The sequence below is a fragment of the Mobula birostris genome, chromosome 4, assembly GCF_030028105.1.
Source record: "Mobula birostris isolate sMobBir1 chromosome 4, sMobBir1.hap1, whole genome shotgun sequence".
Lineage (NCBI taxonomy): Eukaryota > Metazoa > Chordata > Chondrichthyes > Myliobatiformes > Myliobatidae > Mobula > Mobula birostris.
Genome location: NC_092373.1, coordinates 53,279,658 through 53,302,373, shown reverse-complemented (window position 1 = coordinate 53,302,373; position 22,716 = coordinate 53,279,658). Strand labels below are relative to the sequence as shown.

Here is a 22,716-nt window from a genome sequence, read left to right as displayed (position 1 = left end):
ATCTCATTTGGAGAGATTTCTGGAGTTTTATCAATGCCATGGTATTTTCCATGTTGTATCAAATCAAAACAATCTTCAGCTTTTGTCATAGCATATGGAATTACAGTACAATAATTCAAATGTGGGGTTCCACATGGCCATAACCTGGGCCCCATTTGGTTGTAAAATGAATATATTTAATCAAAGACTGGTTTCCATACTCTGTTTTCCATACTTTCAGAACCTATTAATAATCATAATAATTTTCCAAGTCTTCTACATCTTCCACATCTTCATCTGAATTTTCCACACTCTCTGAGGTGGATGCCTGGTTCTCACAGTCTGCCAGTCTACGCATGTCAGTACACCTGAGGCCATTTGCAACACACACATCTTGGGAGTGAACATTTTTTTGGACAGTTACAGGCTAGTGGATCCAGGATGGTGTCGGGTGCTGGCTGGCCTTCCATCCAGTGCGCCACCAACTGTTCAGCTTCTCCTTCTCTCTCCACCTTCCATCCTCTGCCAACAGGGCTTGGCACTTGTGGTTCCTTCTCCAAACATCTTCTCCATATACCAGCCTGGTAGTTGGCTCGCTATGCATGTTTTGTTAAGCAGTCCTTGCATGGTGGGAGTTGATGACTTTCAATTTCATCTTTTTTGACACAGAAAAGGTGATACCTGAGCTCATTGACCTTGGTGGTCAATGCTTTTGGGGCATATATGAGACAGGTAAATGCCTCCAGTTTGCCCATCAGTTCTGGGGAGAAGTCCCATTCCTGACCCAACTCTAAGGATGTGTCCTGAGTTTCCCTGTTGCTGATCAGATGTTTTAGGGCACTTGTCTTCCCTTTGCTTGCAAAAGCGCTTACAGTGTCACATCCTGTATATGTGTGCAACCGGATGAGAGCCCTATAAACCTCTGTGCCAACAGTGGCAGCAACCTTCCTGATGTCTACATGCCTTGTACGGGTTCTAGTGCCACACTTCTGGAACAATGGGGCCTCAATCTTGTCACAAAATGCTAAAGACATGATAAAGACATCTGTGTCTTCTGAGCAGATCACTACAGATTGGTATCCCTCTCTTGTGGCATAGGCAGCATGGAGAAGTAGGCGGCCATCTGCTTCTTGTTGACACTGAAGAGCTGACACCTCCTCACTGTCTTGAGATGTGATTCTGTAATATTTGTCATTCACAATTTCATACAGAATCTTCTCCTGTAGCTTTGCTCTGTACTCTTCCTTCTTCCATTCATGGACTATGAAGCTAATGAGACTATTTTTGTTACTGACTTTGGTCAGGAAGCTCCTCCACTGCCTCACCATTTGTGTGCCTGTGATACCTTGCAACTCATGACAAGTCTCTTCACCTTGCAGAGATCTTTCACTACTCTTGATAGAGTTCTCCTTGTTTGTGTTGAACACAACATCTATTCTGCTACTCTGACTGCCTTCCCTCAGAGCCATACCCAGAATTGTGGCAACATCTCTGAAAGTAACTTGATCACCTTTCACTCTTTGGACCAAGTTCATTCTATCAACCACTGTAGCAGAGTTTCTTGGGAGTTGCTCTTCTACTGCTACATTTTTCTGCAAGGTTGTGGCTAAAGTAGCTTTATTTGACTTTCTCAGCAATCCTTCTGGTGTGGATAGGGCCCAGGGCAATTGTCCAAGGGGATGAGAAATGATATCCTCCATACGTAGACTTTGCCCTTGTGCAATCACTATGATGCGTCCAAATGTCTGTTTTCAAGATGATTGACCTTTCATTTGATTTCACTTCTCTATTCTTACACATATCACTGAATGTTTTCAGCTTGTTGGTTTTCATTGGGTCATGGAATTTCTTTGCTGGTGGGTCTTCCTCTAGTCTCTCATCCTTGAAGGTTGCATAGCATTGCTCACCAATCTCATATGCCTTCATCATGTTGGAGGCAATGTCTTTGGGGGCTGCCTGTGCCGTGAAGATGCTAATGAGGTCCCGCTTCTCTGCAAATGGGTTGACCCATTCATGTATGAAGCTAACCACTGCTGAAACTGCTTCCTCATCTTTCTGGATTCTTGGCCGCTGTAGCTCCGCATGACAAAGCTCTGATTTGTTGCCTTGCACCATCTCCCTTAACTGTCCCAGGAATGCACTGCGGTGCTCAGCTGTTATGTAGTTATGCTCGATAGCTCCAGCATTCAGGCTGAACTGTAATGTGCCTCCAGGAGTCTGTGCGTCTTTGTTCACTGTGGCTTCAATAGCCTGGTCCACAGGGATCTGCCCAAAGGGGTTGTTACTTGACAGCTGCACTGAGAATTGGCCTGTCTTGAAGGCCTCATACACAGAGGAATTCTTCTCTGGGAGGTTCATCATCTGAGCAAAGTAAGGGGACAGGTACCTGGAGTAATTCATCTTATAGGCAAAGCACCATGGGATCATGGTTCTTATAGCATGGAGGTTACCATGCAAGCTACCACTGCTGCAATACTATCACATATTTTCTAGCACTAGGGGTGTATACCTTGTCAAAAATCACTATAAGAATTATTCCCCCCAGATGGTACTGGTGGCCCAAATTTGGGGTCCTGCCTGATAGACTAAGAAGGGACATAGTCTTTTTAATTTATTGCATTGCATAAGTAGTGTGGATGATAATCTGAATTAACACCATAAATTATTTGAGTCAAACCTTTGCCACTGAAATTTAAATGAAACAAGGCAATACAGTAATTATACCTTACAAACGATTTAGAACAGTCTGTAGATGGCAGTGTAGGTTGTAATAACTCAGTTTGGACTTCAATTCAACACACACAAACTGCGTGAGGAACTGGCAGGTTAGGCAGTATCTAGGGAGGGAAAGAAATAGATGGCCTTTCTGGCCAAGGCCGTTCATCAGGATGAAGAGACCTGGCCCAAAACTTAGACCACTTTTTTCTCACTGTGGATAATGCGTAACCTGCTGAATTCCTCCAGCATTTTGCATGTGTTGCTCAAGGTTTCCAGCATTTGCTGAACCTCTTGTGTCCCTGACATCATTTGGACATCATTTCTGTTTGGTTTAGACACACTTATGACAGGTCTGCATGAAGGATCCCCTACCCCTGACCTTACAGTCTGGTTATAAATACCTCTGCTAAGGGGAAAAGGTTTCTCAGTATTTACCCTTCTATACTCCTCATAATTTTGAGTATCAACAAATTGCCCCCAGACTTTCTTCACTGCAAGGAAAACACCCATAACCTGTACAATCTTTTCTCGTAGGTGAAATGTCCCATCCCACATGACATCCAAGTATCCTCTGTGCCCGCTCTGATTGTATTATCATCCTTCCTATTGAATGAGGTTCACAATGGCACATATTTCTCCATCTGTGGCCTAACTAATATTTTATAAAGTTGTACCATAATTTCTTTGCTATTGTTCTTTTACTTCTGCTAATAATTGTGAGTATCCTGCACACCTTTGAAGAACACAAGTTGTAGAATCCTTGAAAGTGAATTCATAAGTTATGGAATCTGTTCAGTGTTGGGGTTAGTGAAATTAAACCGCTCTAGTTCAAGAACCTGATAATCAATAGATATTAACTGCTCCTGAATCTGCTAGTTTGGGACTTAAGGTTTCTGTACCTCCTTCCTGATGGCAGCATGCTGTATGGTGGGGGCCCTTGATGATAGATACTACTTTCCTGCAACAGTGCTCCTTGTAAATATGCTCAATGGTGAGGAGTATCATTGATGGACTGGCCTATATCCAGTACCTTTTGTAGTTTTCTTTCTGTTCAAGGGCATTGGCATTCCCATACTAGGCTGTGATGCAACCAGTCAGTATTCTCTCCACTATGCATCTATGGAAGTTTGTCAAAATTTTAGAAGACATGCCAAATGCACTGTGAAACCGCACAGAAAAAGCTTCTGTGTGAAAGAAACCTTACATTCGAGAAAGCGCTAAACATTGCAATATGAACGGAAACAGCGGCACGGGGTGCTTCCGAGATACAACAAAAATCTCTATAATATGCCACAAATAAAATGTCACTGAACGGAAATGAAGGAAAGAAATGTTAACATTGTGGGAACAGGTCACATGACCTGATGACTGTTGGTTTCAAGACAAAGAATGCAGAAACTGTGGCAAATGGTGGCACACCGGCAGAGTATGCAAAGCTAGTCAACAGCAGAAAAAGGGAAAAATACAGAGAAACAAGAAAACCCAGAAAGGAAAATACAACAAGGTACACAAAATGAAAGAAGGCAGTTCTAATGAAAACGACTCCGACGAAAGTGAATTGTCTTGTCGGCAACTTCACAGCGTGAAAGAGGCAGATGATCGAAGAGTAATATGGATCACTCCACAAGTGGCGGGCGTGAGACTGAAAATGGAGTTGGACACAGGCTCAGCTTTAACAGTGATCTCTGTACATGACTACAAACAACTGTTTTCTCACATATCTCTGAAATGAACTGAACTACTGCTAAAGACTTACACAGGACAGAAAGTGCGTCCCAAAGGCAAAATTAAAGTGACAGTGACCTACGGAGTCAAAACACAGCAGCTGAACCTCTATGTACTGAAAAATGGAGGACCACCATTACTGGGACGTGAATGGCTCAGGAAAATCCAGTTGGATTGGCATGCCATCAAGGCACTAGATGTGTCAACAAAGGAGGGCAGCTTGGCAGGGAAGATGTCCACAGCTCTCCTCTCAACCATTGTCGACTATTACAGCGACGAGGAGGAGCTAGACAGTGTTGATGATGAGGATGAACGCAGTATCTGTGTCCGCGACTCGGATGAAGATACAGAGGATGCAAGGGAGACAGATATTACCAATAAGCAGGATGATGAAGACTACCTGGAAGTAAAAGAGCAGAAGTACCAGGAGAAATTGATCTCTCTCAAAAGACAGCTACAGCAGTTACAGGAAGGCACTTTGCAGGAGCATCAGAAAAGTATGAAGAAACTAGATCAACAATACAAGGAAAGAATACGAAATGCAGAGCTTTTTCTGAAACTGGAGACAGAACAACTGGAAAGGAATTATATTAAAGAGAAGAAAGCAGCAGTAAAGGAACTTGAAGATAAAAAGATTGAGTTAGAAGAAAAAAAAAAGATGATTGAGAAAGAGAGTCTAACCATGGAACTCACAGGAGATTCTAAGGAAGTAAAGCCAATAATGACTAGGAAACTAAGGAGGAGACCTAATGACCCTGTTCCAACTACAGACAAAAAGACAAAAACCTGCACCTGCGCAGTTAAATTACTTGTTAACAGATGAACAGATAATGGAAGATCTGCGAACTCTCAATAAGCTTAAATCTCCAAAAAGACCAGCATCTCTGTCTTCTTCTGAGCATTTTCTCAGCAGTCCTGCTGAATCACCAGCACAAAGATATGAAGCACGAATAGAAGATGGAAAGTTATATTATGATAAGAGATGGTATCGTAAAGGTCAAGCTATCTATTTGGAATCGAAGGAGAATATGAAGATTGGCTGTGTAATTAGCTCAGTTGGAACAAATAAGATATGGGTAAGGAAGACAAGTGATAGCACAAAGATGCGTATATATCTAGGACAGCTGCATAGAAGAGTCTTCATTATACAGAGGCGATCTGCTGCCTAGAACTCTTAGCAAGTTGGAGGCGCATATCTTCTTAACTCCCTATACTCAGAGGTCAACTTTTCATGACTTTTATATAGAAATCTGTATTAAAACAAACAGGTTTATTGACAGACGTTACCTGGAGAGGCAGAGAAGCTCCCCCCCCCGAGACTTGAGTTATAAATGGGTCTTAGACTAAAAATTTAAAAAAAGGCTTGTTATAATTTGATATTATTAAGTTACTAAGTAAACAAATGATGGGCGTTTGTATGTTAAGGGTAAATATATTTGTTTAGCAAAGTGTCCCAGTAAAAAAAACAGTTGATACACTATTAAAATAAAAGGGGAGGAGTGTACCGTACAGCCTACAGTATAATAGGGACTACTTTATGTTTTAGTAACACATTGTTGAATGCGCTATTAGGCGCGTATTGATCAGTACGTGTGTGCTGAGTTCTGATTATGCCAGTAAAAAACCATGAAACTTAGCTCCCATCTCCAGTGTTTTTATTCATAGCATTTGTTGTGTAACCAGGCCACTTACACAACAGTCATCACCTTTGATTTGGCCCACAACAGAAGTGTTGTCAGCAAACTTATATATGGCATTGGTGTGGGGGAGAGGTGGGAAGGAGACCTAATGGCCCAGCCACATAAATACGATGGCTACAAGAGCAGGCTAGAGGTTAGGTATCTTGTCGTAGGTCATGAATGTGATGGAATACTTCCTACTTGCCTTGGCAAATGCAGATCCAGTATTACTTGAAGTACAACCCCACCCAAAAGAAAGCTGCCTGCTTGATCGATATCAAATACATCACCCTAAATCATCTATACAGTGCACTGAAATAATTTAACCTGGATTATTCAGATAGCACTTCCCAAACTCTCAATCTTTTCAGCTAAATAGGACCAACACTTTAAGTGCATATGAACACTATCATTGGAATGCTGTACGTCATTTTAACGTAGAAATATGTTGTTGTTTTTCTTTGTGGAAAGTGAAGTCAAATGAGTTTATTCCTTGGTGCTGAATCATTAATTGCTGCAGACCTGGTCTTCAGGATTGCCCCATCAATCATTGTTGATACTATTGAGCCCGTCAAGATAATGAACATTAAAAACACTCTAGAATGCATTCTGTGCTCTGGTTGCCTTGTGCTTCTTCTGCATTTTGTTCTGCTGAAGTCATTTAAATGGTAATCAGATTTCATTACCCATACTTGAGCTAATACATAGCAACTACATTGGGGCTGTCTTCTCCATAGTTGCTCCCTGACTTGCATTTTGTATATGTTACTCAAGGAAGTAGAGGATATGCCCAGGTTACTCTGCCAGGCATAGAACATAGAACATTACAGTACATGCCCTTTGGTCTATGATGGTGTGCCATACTCTTAATCTATTTTAAGAATCTAAACCTTCCCTCCCACATAGCCCTCCATTTTTCTTTCATCCATGTGCCTATATAAAGAGTGGTATCCTGATAAATCTCCTGTGCATCCTCTCTATAGCTTCTACATCCTTCCTATAATGGCGGGGGCGGGGGGGGGCGGAACTCAACACAATACTCTAAATGTGGCCCTACCAGAGCTTCATAGAGCTGCAATTTTACCTTGCGGCTCTTGAACACAATCCCCCAAATAATGAAGGCAACACCATATGCTTTCTTTCCCACCCTATCACATGCGCAGTAATTTTGAGGGATCCATACACATGGACCCCAAGATCCCTCTGTTTCTCCACATTGCTAAAAATTCTGCCATTAACCTTATACTCTGCCTTCAAATTTGACCTTCTAAAGTATATCACTTCACACTTTCCCTGATTGAACTCCATCTGCTTCTTTTCAGCCTAGCCCTGTATCTTATGAATGTTCTGTTTTAACTACAACAATCTTCTACGCTATCCACAACACCACCAGCCTTTGTATCATCTGCAAACCTATTAACCCACTCTTTCACTTCTTCATCCAAGTCATTTATGGATCCTTGTGAAACACCACTGGTTACCAACCTCCAGGCAGAAAACGCTCCATCTACTACCTCACTGCCCCCTGTGGACAAGCCAGTTCTGAATCAATACAGCCAAGTTTCCCTGGACCACATGCCTCATGACTTTCTGAATGAGCTTAACAGGGGGAACCTTGTTAAGTGCCTTATTAAAATCCACATGCACTACATCCACTGCTCCACCTTCATCAATTTATTTTGTCTCTTCCTCAAAGAATTTAATCAGTCTCATGAAACATAACCTGCCCCTCACAAAGTGACTATCCCTCATCTGCCTATTCTTGTTTAAATGCTCATAAATTCTTTCTATGTATCCTCTCCAACTGTACGCCCTCTACTGATGTAATACTCACAAATCTATAATTCCCGGGATTATCCCTATTACTGTTCCTGAACAAAGGAGTAACATTTACCACGCTCCTCTCTCCGGTACTTCTCCTGTGCCCAGTGAAAATGCAAATATCATTGTCAAAGGTGCACCACTATCTTCCCTTGCCTCCGATAGAAATCTGGATTATATCCTGTTTTGCCCCAGGCACTTATCTATCCTAATGCTTTTTGAAAGTTCCAGCAATCCTCTTTCTTAACATCAATATATTCCAGCACATCAGTCTCTTTAATGATGTCCTCACATTTGTCAAGGTCCCTCTCACTGGTGAATACTGAAACAAAGTATTCATTAATGACCTCTCTTACCTCCTTCTGTTTCCTCTTTTATCCATGATCGGTTCAACTCTCACTCTGGTCATCTTCTTTCATGTACATGTAGAATGTCTTTGGACTTTCCTTAACTCTACTTGCTTAGGTCTTCTCATGTCCCCTTCTAGCTTTCCTAAATCCATTCTTAAGCTCTTTCCTGGCTACCTTGTAACTCTCCAGAGCTGTTACTGATCCTTGGTTCCTAAATCTAAATATGCATCTTTTTTCCTGTTGACTCCATGTTCTGCATCCCTTGTCAAACATAAGTACTTCAGCCTATCATCTTGTTCCTGTCTTAATAGGACAAACCTAATCAGAACCCCATACAAGTGCTGCCTAAAGAACATCCACATTTCCCTGCATTACATCTGTTCCCATTTTATGCTGCCATGTTCCTGCCTGATAGCAGTGTAACCCTCAGGCTCGCCTAGCTCGTGTTCGTCTAGGGGAATCGACCTTCGGCCCTGCCAAACTGGGTAATCACATTTGTGTGGATGCTGTGTAATGTACCCCCAGTTACAAACCCACAACGCAAAATATCAGACAGTACACCACATGCAATTAAATGATAGAACTTTATGAACCTTAATCTGAATATAGGGTTAGTAATGAAAATAAACAAAAAAAGGCCTAAAGTCAAGTCAAAGTCATATTGGAACTCACTGAGTAGTCATTCTTCCACCATCGGTCTCCTCCGAACATCGCCGACCTTCAGACCCTCAGATCCTAGTCCACTCCATCCGGTGGTCTACCAGCTCTCTCCACACGCATCTTCCCTCTTCATCTCTCCTTGACAAAAGACCATGAAAAAACATCTTTCCAGACTCATAAGACACAGCAGCAATCTCTTATTGGCTAACATGCATCCTGTTATCTCCAGCCATAACCCAAACTTTGCTGCTACAGAGAAACCATTACCTCAGCAGTGAACATTACAAAGAAGCCATTACATTAGGAGTGAAACCTTACAGTACAGTGCATTACACTCTTCCCCCCACCAAATTTAGTCATGCCCTCATGACATTGATATAATTTGCCAATCCTTCCTGCAAAACACAAAGCCCAATCCAGGTGCAAAAGGAGTGATATAGCTCCCCAAATCAGTAGAGATCACGCCCTGTTCCCCAGGCGCTACATAGGCCAACCTATCTGGTGGTCTCCTAATTCTCTGAGACATCCGTACCTCCTCATCTAACTCTTCAGGCTCAGTTGCTACTAGGGATACTTCGGGTCTACCTGGCGAGTCCTCCCTCGATCTATCATTCATGCCCCCCTGCAACTCGGAGCCCTCTGTCCTGTGTCCAGCCCCACTTCTGCTCCTTCAGGGTCCTGCTGTAACCCAGGCTGCCCAAAGAGAGCATCCACCCCCACTTCACCTGACGCAGTGAGAGAAGGGCCAGGAGTCTCTTCCTCAATCAATGGGGAGTTAGCGAAAGGCAGCATGTACCACACATCCAGATCATCATCCTCCGAATCGGTATCCCTCTCATGGGCGGGGCCCAGCCCAGCCTCTCCCACTGTGAGCCCTGCAGTCGCCCGGCATTTCCAACGGGTCCTCTTACTAGGTGTAGGCCAAGTCGGGCTCTGGGTCTACCTGCACCTCTTGTCCCAGGGGCAACAGATGGTTCCGATGGAGAATCTTGACAAGCCCATTCCCCTCCTCTGGTTTCACCTGGAAAACTGGTAGGCTCCACCACATAGGGTAGGGGTCGCCAACCCGTTGATCGCAATTGACCGGTCGATCTTTGAGACTTTCCCAGTTGATCCCGAAAAAAATGAAAAATAAATACACAAATACTGTTGTAATGTGAGTATTATAAAAATAAGTAATACTAATTAGGATAATGGTAATATAGCAATATTTTCGCTATTGAAAACTATTTGTAAAGAGAGATTGTTTCCGGGTTGCGGGGTTTTAGTTCCGTTCTTTCTGCCCAGTGCGCATGTGTGTATAGCTCCCCCGCCATGCACTGCATTTTCAGCGTAGCTTGTGCTGTGTCAAAGTGACCAATCAGATTAGATGAGGGTACAGACTGTCACAAGCATCAATATACAGCACTTGCTCATGATATCCTGCAAGGTAGCTAGCTAGCATGGCAGAGGCTCCACGAAAGAAGGCAAAAGCGTACAACTTCCATCCAGAATGGGAAGAGGAATTTCTATTTACCTTGGTGAAAGACAAGTGTGTATGTATGTTGTGCCACCAAACATAAGCACTGTCTAAAAGAGGGAATCTGGAGCGCCACTACAACACCAACCACCAGAAATTTAAAGACACCTACCCCCCAAAGAGCGCAATTTGTGCCAGGAAAGTTGAGGAGCTGAAATTGGGGTTGAAGGCCCAGCAATCCTTTTTCACAAAACACGCTGCTCAAAATAAGGCTGCTATTGAAGCGTCATTTCATGTAAGTCACCTTTTGGATAAACACAAGAAGCCTTTTACAGGTGGTGATTTATTCAAGGAAGCAATGGCCATTACCGCACAGACTGTTTTTAATGACTTAAAAAACAAAAACGACATCACAACCGCAATACATAATATACCATTGGCCCTGCAACAGTGACAAGGAGGGGAGAGTCACTGTCAGATGATGTGGATCGACAAGTGTTAAAGGACTTGTCACTCTGTGAATATTTTTCACTGCAGTTCGATGAATCCCTGGATGTAATGCAAACAGCTCAGCTTGCTGTATTTGTCAGAATGGCTTTCCAGGATTTTACAACAAAGGAGGACTTCCTCACTCTTTTGCAATTAAAGGAGAGAACGAGAGGTGAGGATATTTACAATGAGTTTAAAAATATATCCGTGAAAATGACATCCCCATTCATAAACTGGTGGCAATTACTACTGATGGGGCCCCAGCAAAGCGTGGTGTGCGCATTGGTTTTATAGCACTGTACCGTAGTGACCCTAATTTCCCCAGCTTCCTACATTATCACTGTGTGATTCATCAGCAGGCCTTGGCTGGGAAGGTCGTGGACTTCTCTCATGTAACGACACTGGTGGTCAAACTGATAAACTTGATTCGAGCAAAAACGCTTCAGCACCGCTTATTCAAGGCGTTATTGGATGAGCTCGACGCCGCTTACGGAGACATAATTCTTCATGCTGATGTTCGGTGGTTGAGTCGCGGCAAAGTGCTGCAACGATTTCTTGACTTGCTGCCTGAGATAAAGACTTTTCTGTCAACCAGAAACGAGGAGCACGAGGAGCTGTCAGATGATGCGTGGCTACTGGATTTAGCATTTCTGACAGACATAATGACTAAATTAACGCACTTAATAACGAGCTCATGGGAAAAGACCAACACCTAACCCACATGATAAGCGCAGTAAATGCGTTTAAGGCCAAGCTCGGTGTTTGGATTTCAAATTTAAAGAAAGGGAGGCTGACACACTTTCCCAACTTGGAAAAAATGTTACCGGTCATCACGGAAAAAAATGCTTTTCGCCCTGAGCAGTACTGTGCTCACTTAGACAAAATGGCAATAAAGTTCGATCGGCATTTTGGGGAGATAAACGTCATGAAAGATATTGCTGCATTTATTTCAAACCCATTTCTGCCAATCGATATAGAACAGATAGCAGCCAAACTCCAGCAAGTATTTGGTGTGCCAAGTGATTCTGAAATGGAAGTAATTGATTTGCAAAATGACATCAAGCTTAAAGCAAGATCAGGGGATGGTGACTTTTGGGGGCTTGTCAGCAGGGAGAAGTTTCCTCATCTCACCGCATGTGCGATAAAAGTCAGTGCCTACTTCGGGTCAACTTATCTGTGTGAAATTGCATTTTCACAGATAAAAATTATTAAATCTAAGTACAGGAGCTCCCTTACTGACAGACACCTCACAGACTGTCTCAGACTGGCTGTCTGCAGTTATGAGCCAAATTTCAGGGAACTAGCAGAAAGTATTCAGCCCCAGTCATCACACTGAGTGCAACAGTCAATTTTTATTCATTAATTTTTTGTGTTGAAATAAAACTAAATAATGAAACTTAGAATTAAAGGTGTGACGTATTGTAATATTCTTAAAGAAAGACAGCTATGGCCTGTTTGATATGCCAGTTACAGTGTTTTCTTGTTTGAACTAATTTGAAAGTTTGACAAAAGTATTTTGTGTAATTCAAATACATTTAGCACAAATAAAAGGCCTCAAATTGGAAGTACGATCTGAGCTGTGTTTTCTCTAAATGATTTAGTAGGTAGATCTTGTCTTTCACTTAGATCGAGGTAGGGGATCTTGGGATTAAAAAGGTTGGTGACCACTAACATAGGGTGTGGCCGCCCGGCGGTCAGCCAATTTGTGTCATAAGGTGGTGGCTGGGAACAAACCCAAGTGAAAGACACAGACACTGAAGTACTAGGGACAGGACTAGGATACAGGGTGAGGGCAAGGACATGGACACGAAAACCGGGAATCCGGAACAGGACTGGACAAGAGAGATAGGAGCCTGGGCTTGGACTCCGAGCCAGAGACTGGACAAGGACCCAGTACCTGGGTCTTGCCTCTGGCTCGGACCCCAGAACTAGGCAAGGATGAGGCTTGGCTGGCAGTCAGGACGGAGCTGGAGTCTTCAGGCTTGAGGCTAGAGGCTAGAGACTTACGGCGAGGCTTAGCAGGAGGCAAAAGGCTAGAGATTTCAGGCTTGAGGCTTGAGACTAGAACCTAGAGGCTTGGCAGGAGGCTGGAGTCTTCAGGCTTGAGGCTAGAGACTAGAGGCAAGGCTTGGCAGACAGCAGGAGACTGGAGTCTTCAGGCTTGAGGCTAGAGACTAGAGGCGAGGCTTGGCAGGAGGCTGGAGTCTTCAGGCTTGAGGCTAGAGACGAGGCTTGGCATGAGGCTGGAGTCTTCAGGCTTGATGCTAGAGACTAGAGGCGAGGCTTGGCAGGAGGCAGGAGGCTGGAGTCTTCAGGATTGAAGCTAGAGACTAGAGGTGAAGCTTAGCATGAAGCAGGAGGTTGGAGTCTTCAGGCTTGAGGCTAGAGACTTGAGGTGAGGCTTGGCAGGAGGCAGGAGGCTGGAGTCTTCTCCTGGGCAGGGCGCGGATTACCACCTGATGGAGGCAAGGGACAGGAAGGTTCAGAACCAACAGCAGGTAACAGCAATACAGCCTGGCTTACCTGACGGAGGCAAGGGACAGGAAGGGATAGAATCAACCGCAGGTAACGGCAATACGGCCTGGCTGACCCGACGGAGGCTAGGGACAGGAAGGGACAGAACCAACAACAGGGTAATGGCAAGACGGCCAGACTTACCTGGCGGAGGCAAGGGACAGGAAAGGAGCTAGGTACGGGGTGGCTCCAGGACAAGACTGCAGGCGAGACGAGGTGAGAGTTACCAGCAAGACCAGGCAAGGCTTCAGGCAATGCAAGGCGAAATGAGAACTTCAGGTGAGGCAAGAGTTACCAGCAAAACAAGGCAAGGCTTCAGGCAATACAAGGCGAAATGAGAACTTCAGGCGAGGCGAGAGTTACCAGCAAGGCTTCAGGCGAGGAAACAGAAGGCAGAGGAAGGGATACAAGGAGTAAGGACAAGGACAATCCAGCAGCCACGCCCTGGTCTCTGAAAGTATTTATGCAGCCAGCCCCAATGAGCATCAGCTGCCTCAATTAGAGCTCAACAAGAACAGAAACAGGGTAGACACGAAAACCTGGAGCAAAGGTTGATGGACCGGACCGTGAACCGAAATATAGACTTCACGGACTGGACAATGACAGTACCACTCCCGCCTCCCCACCCACGGGAGCCTCCTGGTGACCAAACAGGGTATCCAGACTATGGACGACCCGGCTGAGTGGGAGGGTATTTAACAGAAAGGAACCCTGGGTGACAAGAGGTAAACGACAGTGTCTGTGTCGCTGGGTCCATGGTTGGCTGGATCGTTCTGTCATAAGGAGGTGGCTGGGAATGAACCCAAGTGCAAGACACAGACACTGAAGTACTAGGGACAGGACTAGTATACAGGGTGAGGGCAAGAACATGGACATGAAAACCGGGAACCTGGAACAGGATTGGACAAGAGAGCTAGGAGCCCGGGCTTGGACTCTGAGCCAGAGACTGGAAAAAGACCCAGTACCTGGGTCTTTCCTCTGGCTTGGGCCCCAGAACTAGGCAAGGATGAGGCTTAGCTGGCAGGTAGGATGAGGCTGGAGTCTTCAGGCTTGAGGCTAAAGACTTGTGGCGAGGCTTGGCAGGAGGCTTGAGGCTAGAGACTAGAGGCGAGGCTTGGCAGGAGGCTGGGGTCTTCAGGCTTGAGGCTAGAGACTAGAGGTGAAGCTTGGCAGGAGGCAGGAGGCTGGAGTCTTCAGGCTTGAGGCTAGAGGCGAGGCTTGGCAGGAGGCTGGGGTCTTCAGGCTTGAGGCTAGAGACTAGAGGTGAAGCTTGGCAGGAGGCAGGAGGCTGGAGTCTTCAGGCTTGAGGCTAGAGACTTGTGGCGAGGCTTGGCAGGAGGCAGGAGGCTGGAGTCTTCTCCTGGGCAGGGCGCGATACTCCTGGGCAGGGCGCGGTACTCCTGGGCAGAAAGGGACAGGACCAACCGCAGATAACGGCAAGATGGCCTGGCTTACCCGTCGGAGGCAAGGGACAGGAAGGGACAGAACCAACCGCAGGTAACGGCAAGACGGCCTGGCTTACCCGTCGGGGGCAAGGGACAGGAAGGGACAGAACCAACCGCAGGTAACGGCAATACGGCCTGGCTTACCCGACGGAGGCAAGGGACAGAAAGGGACAGAACCAACTGTAGGTAACGGCAAGACGGCCTGGCTTACCCGACGGAGGCTAGGGACAGGAAGGGACAGAACCAACCGCAGGTAATGGCAATATGGCCTGGCTTACCCAACGGAGGCTACGGACAGGAAGGGACAGAATCAACCGCAGGGTTATGGCAAGACGGCCAGACTTACCCGGCGGAAGCAAGGGACAAGAAGGGAGCTAGGCACGGGGTGGCTCCAGGACAAGACTGCAGACAAGGCAAGAGTCACCAGCGAGACCAGGCAAGGCTTCAGGCAATGCAAGGTGAAATGAGAACTTCAGGCGAGGCGAGAGTTACCGGCAAGGCTTCAGGCCAGGAAACAGAAGGCAGAGGAAGGGATACAAGGAGTAAGGACAAGAACAATCCAGCAGCCACGCACTGGTCTCTGAAGGTATTTATGCAGCCAGCCCCAACGAGCATCAGCTGCCTCAACTAGAGCTCAAGAAGAACAGAAACAGGGTAGACAGGAAAACCTGGAGCAGGGTCGATGGACCAGACCGTGAACCGGAATACGGACTTCACGGACTGGACCATGACAACTTGTGCTTTCCAGGTAGCTCCAAATTCCTTATGAGGACTCAGTTTCCCGGCAGGAGCTGGGAGAACCTCATCTTTTGATCATACCTCCCCTTATTTCCTCGATTCTGCTGGGCGGCCGCGACCCCAGCCAATTCATAGGCCCTTTTCAGCTCTCTCCTCATATCAGGCACCGACTTCAGATAAGGCTTCAGTGGTGAGTCACCCTCGTCAGTCCCAAAACAAAGGTCAATGGGCAACCTCGTCTCGCACCCAAACATCAGATAATATGGCGAGTACCCAGTAGCTTCATTTCATGTACAGTTGTAACAGTGAACCAGGTGCCCAATATGTTGACCCCACTTGCTCTTCTTGCTGATCTCCAGAGTCCCGAGCATGTCTAGTAAGGTCCGATTAAACCTCTCAGGTTGGGGATCGCCCTGCGGGTGATAGGGCGTGGTCCTTGACTTCGCGACTCCAAGCATGCCCAGCAACTCACAGATGAGTCTGCTCTGGAAGTCCCATCCCTGGTCACTATGTATCCACCTGGGAAGGCCATAATAAATGAAATACTTCTCCCATGGCACTTTTGCCACCGTAGTTGCCCTCTGGTCCCTGGTAGGAAAAGTCTAAGCATATCTGGTGTAGTGGTCCGTGATGACTAAGACATTCCCCGTGTTGCTGCCATCGGATTCTATGGACTGGAAATCCATACACACCAGGTCCAGGGCCCTGCACTCTGCAAGTGAGACAAAGGAGCTGCCCACATAGGTGGTGTCTTCCGCCGTATGCAGCGAATGCAGCACGACTTACAGTATTCTTCAACCTCTGACTTCATTTGGGGCCAGTAAAACAGGTCTCTGAGCAATCCATAGGTCTTTTCCACCCCAAATGTCCAGAATCATCATGAAGTGACTTCAATGCAGTCCTCTGATACTTCTCGGGCAGAACCAGCTGGCAACGCCGAGGTCGGTCCGGGGTGACGTGACCCGGTATAAGATCCTGTTCTTCAACTCCAACCGAAGCCACTCCTTCAGTAATGGAGGCACTGAAGCGTGTTTCATCTTCTCTGCCTGAGCCATGTCCCCCTTTTCAACCACGGACCAAATAGTGCCAATGCCCAGATCATCTCACTGAGCAGCTGCCACTTCCCCAGAACTCAATTCCGGCAGCTGTTTTGTCTTTAGAACAGTCAGGTTACAGTAAACTTGGGGGATGGTGTCATCCGGAGCCCCCAATTGATCCACTGCTCGATCCTGCCCCTCCTTTTCCTCTGCCTTCACGGTGATGGCAAATTGACACATGGCCTTCATCCCAGGGGCAGGAACGCTCTCCCACTCCTCGTCCCTGTCCAGTCCCTCGTGCACCCATCAGGACAAAGCAACCGCATCAGTGGTCCGGCTCCCCAGCCGGTATTTCAGACTGAAATCACAGGCAGACAATGCTGCCAACCATCTATGGCCTGTGGCATCCAGTTTTGCTGAGGTCAGGATGTAAGTTGGGTTGTTGTCCATCCTCACCTCGAACTTGGCTCCAATAGTCACTCAGCTTATCCACCACTGCCCATTTCAACGCCAGGAATTCCAACTTGTGCGTGGGGTAGTTTCTCTTGGAGGCCGACAAACTCCAGCTGACAAACATCACAGGCCTCAACCCAGTGCCCTGATCCTGATACAGGATGCCCTGCAAGCCCCCTCGGCTGGCATCTGGGTGCAGTACATAAGGCAATTGGGGGTCCGCAAAAGCCAGCACTGGCGCCTGGGTCAGCAGTTCCTTCAGCGACTGAAAAGCCTCCCCACATTTTACTTCCCACCTCTGTCCAAAGGGCTCCGGGTTTAGATACTCTCCACCCTCCTGTCCTTTTCTCCCCCAAGGGAGGGTAACCACATAGAAGCTGATTCAAGGGGTGACTCACTTTGGTATAGCCCTTCACAAATCTCTGATAATAACCACAGAACCCAGGAACAAGTGCAGCACGCTCACAGTCTGGAGCCTTGGCCAAGTGGTCACCGCTTCTATCTTAGCCGGGTCAGTAGCTACTCCATTTCATGAGATTGTATGTCCGACATAGCTAACAGATGTTTTGCAGAACTGGCACTTGTCCAGGGAAAGTTTTAACCCTTCAGCTTTTAGGCGGCCAAGCACCTTCAGTAGCCTCGCTTCATGTTCTTCCAAGGTGGATCCAAATACTATGAGGTCATCCAAATACACCAACACCTGAAGCAAGTTAATATCCCCCATTGTCTTCTCTATGACCTGCTGGAAGTTTGCAGGGGCTCCTGATATGCCCTGGGGCATCCTTTCGAACTGGAAGAATCCCAGGGGACATAAAAATGCCGTCTTCTCTTTGTCGGCCTCACTCGTTGGGATCTGGTAATATCCATTCCTCAAATCCAGCACACTGAACCACTTTGCACCACTCAGACAGGCCAGCGCATCTTCGACCCTCGGGACTGTATACTGATAAGGGACAGTGCGCCTGTTCAGAGTCCTATAGTCCACGCACATCTGCACCTTCCCATTCATCTTTTGGGACACTACTATTGGGGACGCATAGGGGCTTCGGGATTCAGTGATGATCCCAGCTTCCTTCAACTTACACAAATGCTGCTGCACGTCTCCCGCTGCTGCACGTCTCCCGCTGCTGCATGTCTTCCTCGTCTGCAGGGGCCAATCTCTGCGACCTCTCTCTAAACGGGGGTCCTCGGTCACCCGGATACTGTGACGAGTGCTCTTGGAACAACCCACATCAAACCCGCCAATGGAAAAGACACCTTCCAGCTTCAACATCTTCTCTACCAGCCTCCTTTTCCAACCTGCTGGCACCAGGAGTTCCCAAAGTTGAATGACTCAGCAGTTAACTTTCCCCACTTTTCCAATAGTTTCTCCCCGGCGTGCCTCACGGGGGCACTAGCCATTACCGTCACCAGGAACAAATGCGCCAGGGGCATCCCCTGCTTGAAGGTGACCTCCCTCTTCTTAGTGTTCCTGATGATTACTACCATCCTGCTCGCCCGTACAACCAAGGGCTTCTGCAGTTTGGGCATCACCAGTACCCCAGCAGGAAATCCCAACTCCCCCTCGAGGTCTTCTAAAGCGTCCACTAAGAGGGCTTCGCCCTCAGGCACTCTGGGAAATTTGGGTGTCCCCATCACTCTCACTACTTCCCTGGGCCGTACCATCCTTGGCTTCGACTGGGTGAACTACACAGTCCCTCATTGAAATTCAGTATTCAGCCCAATGCTGCCACGCACTTCCTCAAAAGCAGTTTGAAACACTGGGTGCATGGAGAATGTCCCCAAAAAGATCTCACCCACCTTCTCCTTGCAGACCCCCATGAGCCTCCTCACAGGAGTGGTGTTGGTCCCCACCTGAATAGAAATGCCACCCGTCTCAACAGGGTCTGGACAAACCAGCACCAATGTATCAAGAGCCTCAGACACTCCCACATTGGCCTCCGAGAACTCCAGTTTCACTGACAAATAACCGTTGTATGGATAATCACCAGCACTGATACCCTAAATCTCCAGTACACTGAATGGTGTTAAGGGTAAGTGCTTCAGATACTGGTTGTAAAACGAATGGTACAGTAACGTGACCTGCGACCCGGTGTTGAGTATGGCTTTAGCGTATATTCCCTCTATCTGTGGCGACACACTGGAGCGTGGTCCCACTAAGCCTTTAGGAATAGGGTCTTCTGCTTTCAGGACTTCCTTGGTACATTGCTGGGAACATCTTCCCCCAGAGGCACCAAGCTGTTGCCTCACTGGGTCTCCTCTAAGTTTCCTGACACCTCTCCCTGCTTAGGTACCCGGTGGCTCGCTCTCCAAGGGGCTTCCTGCCGCTCACATTCCCGCTGGAAGTGTCCCTCTCCCCCACAGTTATAGCACACGCTACCGGCTGCCCCTCTTCTCGCATAACCCCAGCCACCTGCAGCCCTCTGCATAGTCCATCCCTTTGGGGGGGGCCTTTCTACCAGTCCTATCATACGGAGGGTCCACACCCGCTGTTAACACCCGGAACATCTGAGTTCTCAGCTCTGCCACCATCTCCTTTACCATTCCCCGGGTTGGGCTGGCCCCAGTCACTTCACCACAAGGGGCTACTACCGAGGACTGTACCCTGCTGACAGAGTCCTCTCGTGACCCCAACGCGTTCTGCTCATCCCGCACCTCTCTGATCTGCTGAACAAATGAGGGAAGGAAGCACGTTTTACGGGACTACCAGAGACTCCAAGCAATCATGTCCTGGGGCTGGGTGCCCTTGGCTAACTGGTCCATCCTTAACTTATCCACTTCAATTGGCTGAATGACCCCCCGGCACTGCAACCAATTTAGTTGTCTCTCTAGTCGAAAAAGATACGCAGAAAGCTTCTCTCCCTTCTTCTGACGCATGTTTTGAAACCCCTCCCAGGAGCTCTAGTGGGCTCCCTGTCATACCAAAAGCACACTCTAATGCGTCTAGATACTCAGCAAGGGGAGCAGAGGGTTGGTTAACCTTCACGCCTCTTACTACATCAGCCTCCAACCCCTTCAAACTTTCAACCAATCTCTGTCGCTTTTTGTCATCAGAGCACTGCCACTCACCTAACAACTGAGAGGTCTTCTCCACCCACGTCTCATACTCCTCTTTCCCCTCAGGGGTGGGCGTTATTCCAGAGAACATTCTTAGCTCCCTGCTGCCTGTGCACTGGGCCACTTACTCACCAGGATGGTAAGGGCTGATGCCAACTCAGAACCCTCACTCTTCACTGGGGGACAGGGACTAATTTCCAGATCCGACCACTCTTTCCCCTCATTCCTCTGAAACGATAGAACCCTGTCTCTGAGATCTCTGCTAGCAACTGCGGGCAACTCAGCTTGTGACCCAGCCTGCTGGGCTCCCTTCTCCTCCTCCCTGACAGTATGGACAGGCTATGGGCCCGCCTCACCTGGGGCACCGATAGACGCTGGCAGTCCCACCGCCATTACGTCAGCACTAGTCTGAACTAAAGCAAGGTCTGAGCCCGCCATTTTATCAAACTTTCACGCTACAATTTCAACTTTGCCAACAGCTTTAACCACACTCAAAAATTGAATTAACAATTCATCCGGGGTACAAATATCCATCCCACTCAACACGTACGCATTAATTACTGGCAACCCGAAGAAGGTACACAGCAGCATCCATACCAGCACAGATTTAAACAGGGCAATCACACAGCATCCAACTGAATCAATCCAGGATGAGCCCCCACAATTATAACCCTCAGGCTCGCCCAGCTCGCGTTCGTCTAGGGCAGTGGTCCCCAACCTCCAGGCCGCAGACCGATACATTGCCGTGAAGCATGCAGGGGTACAGCAGTAGTCGGGACGCACCCAGCACACCTTTAAGAAAAAAGCCGAAATAAACAAGTTAATTAATTAGGTCCCACCCAATTAATTTGCAATCGCCTCTGATCTGGGCCAACATTCACGTGCTGGGCGGCACCTCATTAATTAGCTTGTTTATTTCAGCTTTTTTCTTAAAAATGTGCTGGGTGCATTCTGGCCACCGCTGCACCGCTGAATTCTTCACAGCAATGTTTCGGTCCGCTGCCCGGAGGTTGGGGACGCTGGTATAGGGGAATCAGCCTTCGGCCCCGCCAAACTGGGTAATCACATTTGTGTGGATGCTGTGTAATGTACTCCTAGTTGCAAACCCACAACGCAAAATATCAGACAGTACACTGTATGCAACTAAATGATAGAACTTTATGAAACTTAATCTGAATATAGGGTTAGTAATGAAAGTAAACAAAAAAAAGGGGCCAAGTCAAATCAAAGTCATGTTGGAGCTTTCTCAGTAATCATTCTTCCACCATCGGTCTCCTCCGAATGTCGCCGACCTTTGGACCCTCAGATCCCAGTCCAATCCATCCGCTGGTCTACCAGCTCTCCCCAAATGCATCTTCCCTCTTCCTGTCTCCTCGGCAAAACACTGTGATAAAATATCTTTCCAGACTCTCAAGACACAGCAACAATCTCTTAATGGCTAACATGCATCCTGTTATCTCCAGCCATAACCCAGACATTGCTGCTACAGAGAAACTGTTACCTCAGCAGTGAACATTACAAAGAAGCTATTACATTAGCAGTGAAACCTCACAGCGCATTACAGCCGTATAATTTGCCCTTCCCCAATTAAATACTTTCCCATACTGTTTGCTGCATTCCCTGACCAAGGCTATGGTAAAAATCAGGGAGTTGCAGTCACTGTCTCTGAAATGCTCACCCTGCTCTGCATTTCAAAACTCCTGCATTTTTGTCAGTGCTCTTTTCTCTATACTTGCACTCTCTAATTGCTCCCAATCATACATTGATCGGATAAACTTATTTACAGTTTATCCCTGTGGTTGCCCTATTTAGAGACAGTCCTCCTTCTCTCTTCCTCTCTGAAGATTAACAAATTTCTTTTCTTGCCTTCCCAGTTCTGATGGGTTTTTAAGCAACACACATCAAAGTTGCTGGTGAACGCAGCAGGCCAGGCAGTATCTCTAGGAAGAGGTGCAGTCGACGTTTCAGGCCGAGACCCTTCGTCAGGACTAACTGAAGGAAGAGTTAGTAAGAGATTTGAAAGTGGGAGGGGGAGGGGGAGATTCAAAATGATAGGAGAAGACAGGAGGGGGAGGGATGGAGCCAAGAGCTGAACAGGTGATTGGCAAAGGGGATACGAGAGGATCATGGGACAGGAGGTCCGGGGAGAAAGACAAGGGGGGGGGAACCCAGAGAATGGGCAAGGGGTATAGTCAGAGGGGCAGAGGGAGAAAAAGGAGAGTGAGAGAAAGAATGTGTGTATAAAAATAAATAACAGATGGGGTACGAGGGGGAGGTGGGGCATTAGCGGAAGTTAGAGAAGTCGATGTTCATGCCATCAGGTTGGAGGCTACCCAGACGTAATATAAGGTGTTGTTCCTCGCCCAGACGGAATATAAGGTGTTGTTCCTCTACCCAGACAGAATATAAGGTGTTGTTCAGCTCTTGGCTCCATCCCTCCCCCTCCTGTCTTCTCCTATCATTTTGCATTTCCCCCTCCCCCTCCCACTTTCAAATCTTTTACTAACTCTTCCTTCAGTTAGTCCTGACGAAGGGTCTCGGCCTGAAACGTCGACTGCACCTCTTCCTAGAGATGCTGCCTGGCCTGCTGTG

General features: G+C 47.1%; 1 protein-coding gene across 1 annotated transcript in view; it reads right to left on the bottom strand.

The window, feature by feature from the left end:
- Positions 1 to 18,732, bottom strand: part of LOC140197023 (spermatogenesis-associated protein 16-like) — a 123,741-nt gene extending 105,009 nt beyond the window's left edge. Inside the window, exon 1 of the mRNA XM_072256958.1 lies at positions 18,422 to 18,732. Within this exon, the coding sequence (XP_072113059.1) occupies positions 18,422 to 18,732 (311 nt within the window). The remainder of the gene's footprint in view (positions 1 to 18,421) is intronic.
- Between the last annotated feature and the right edge of the window lie 3,984 nt (positions 18,733 to 22,716).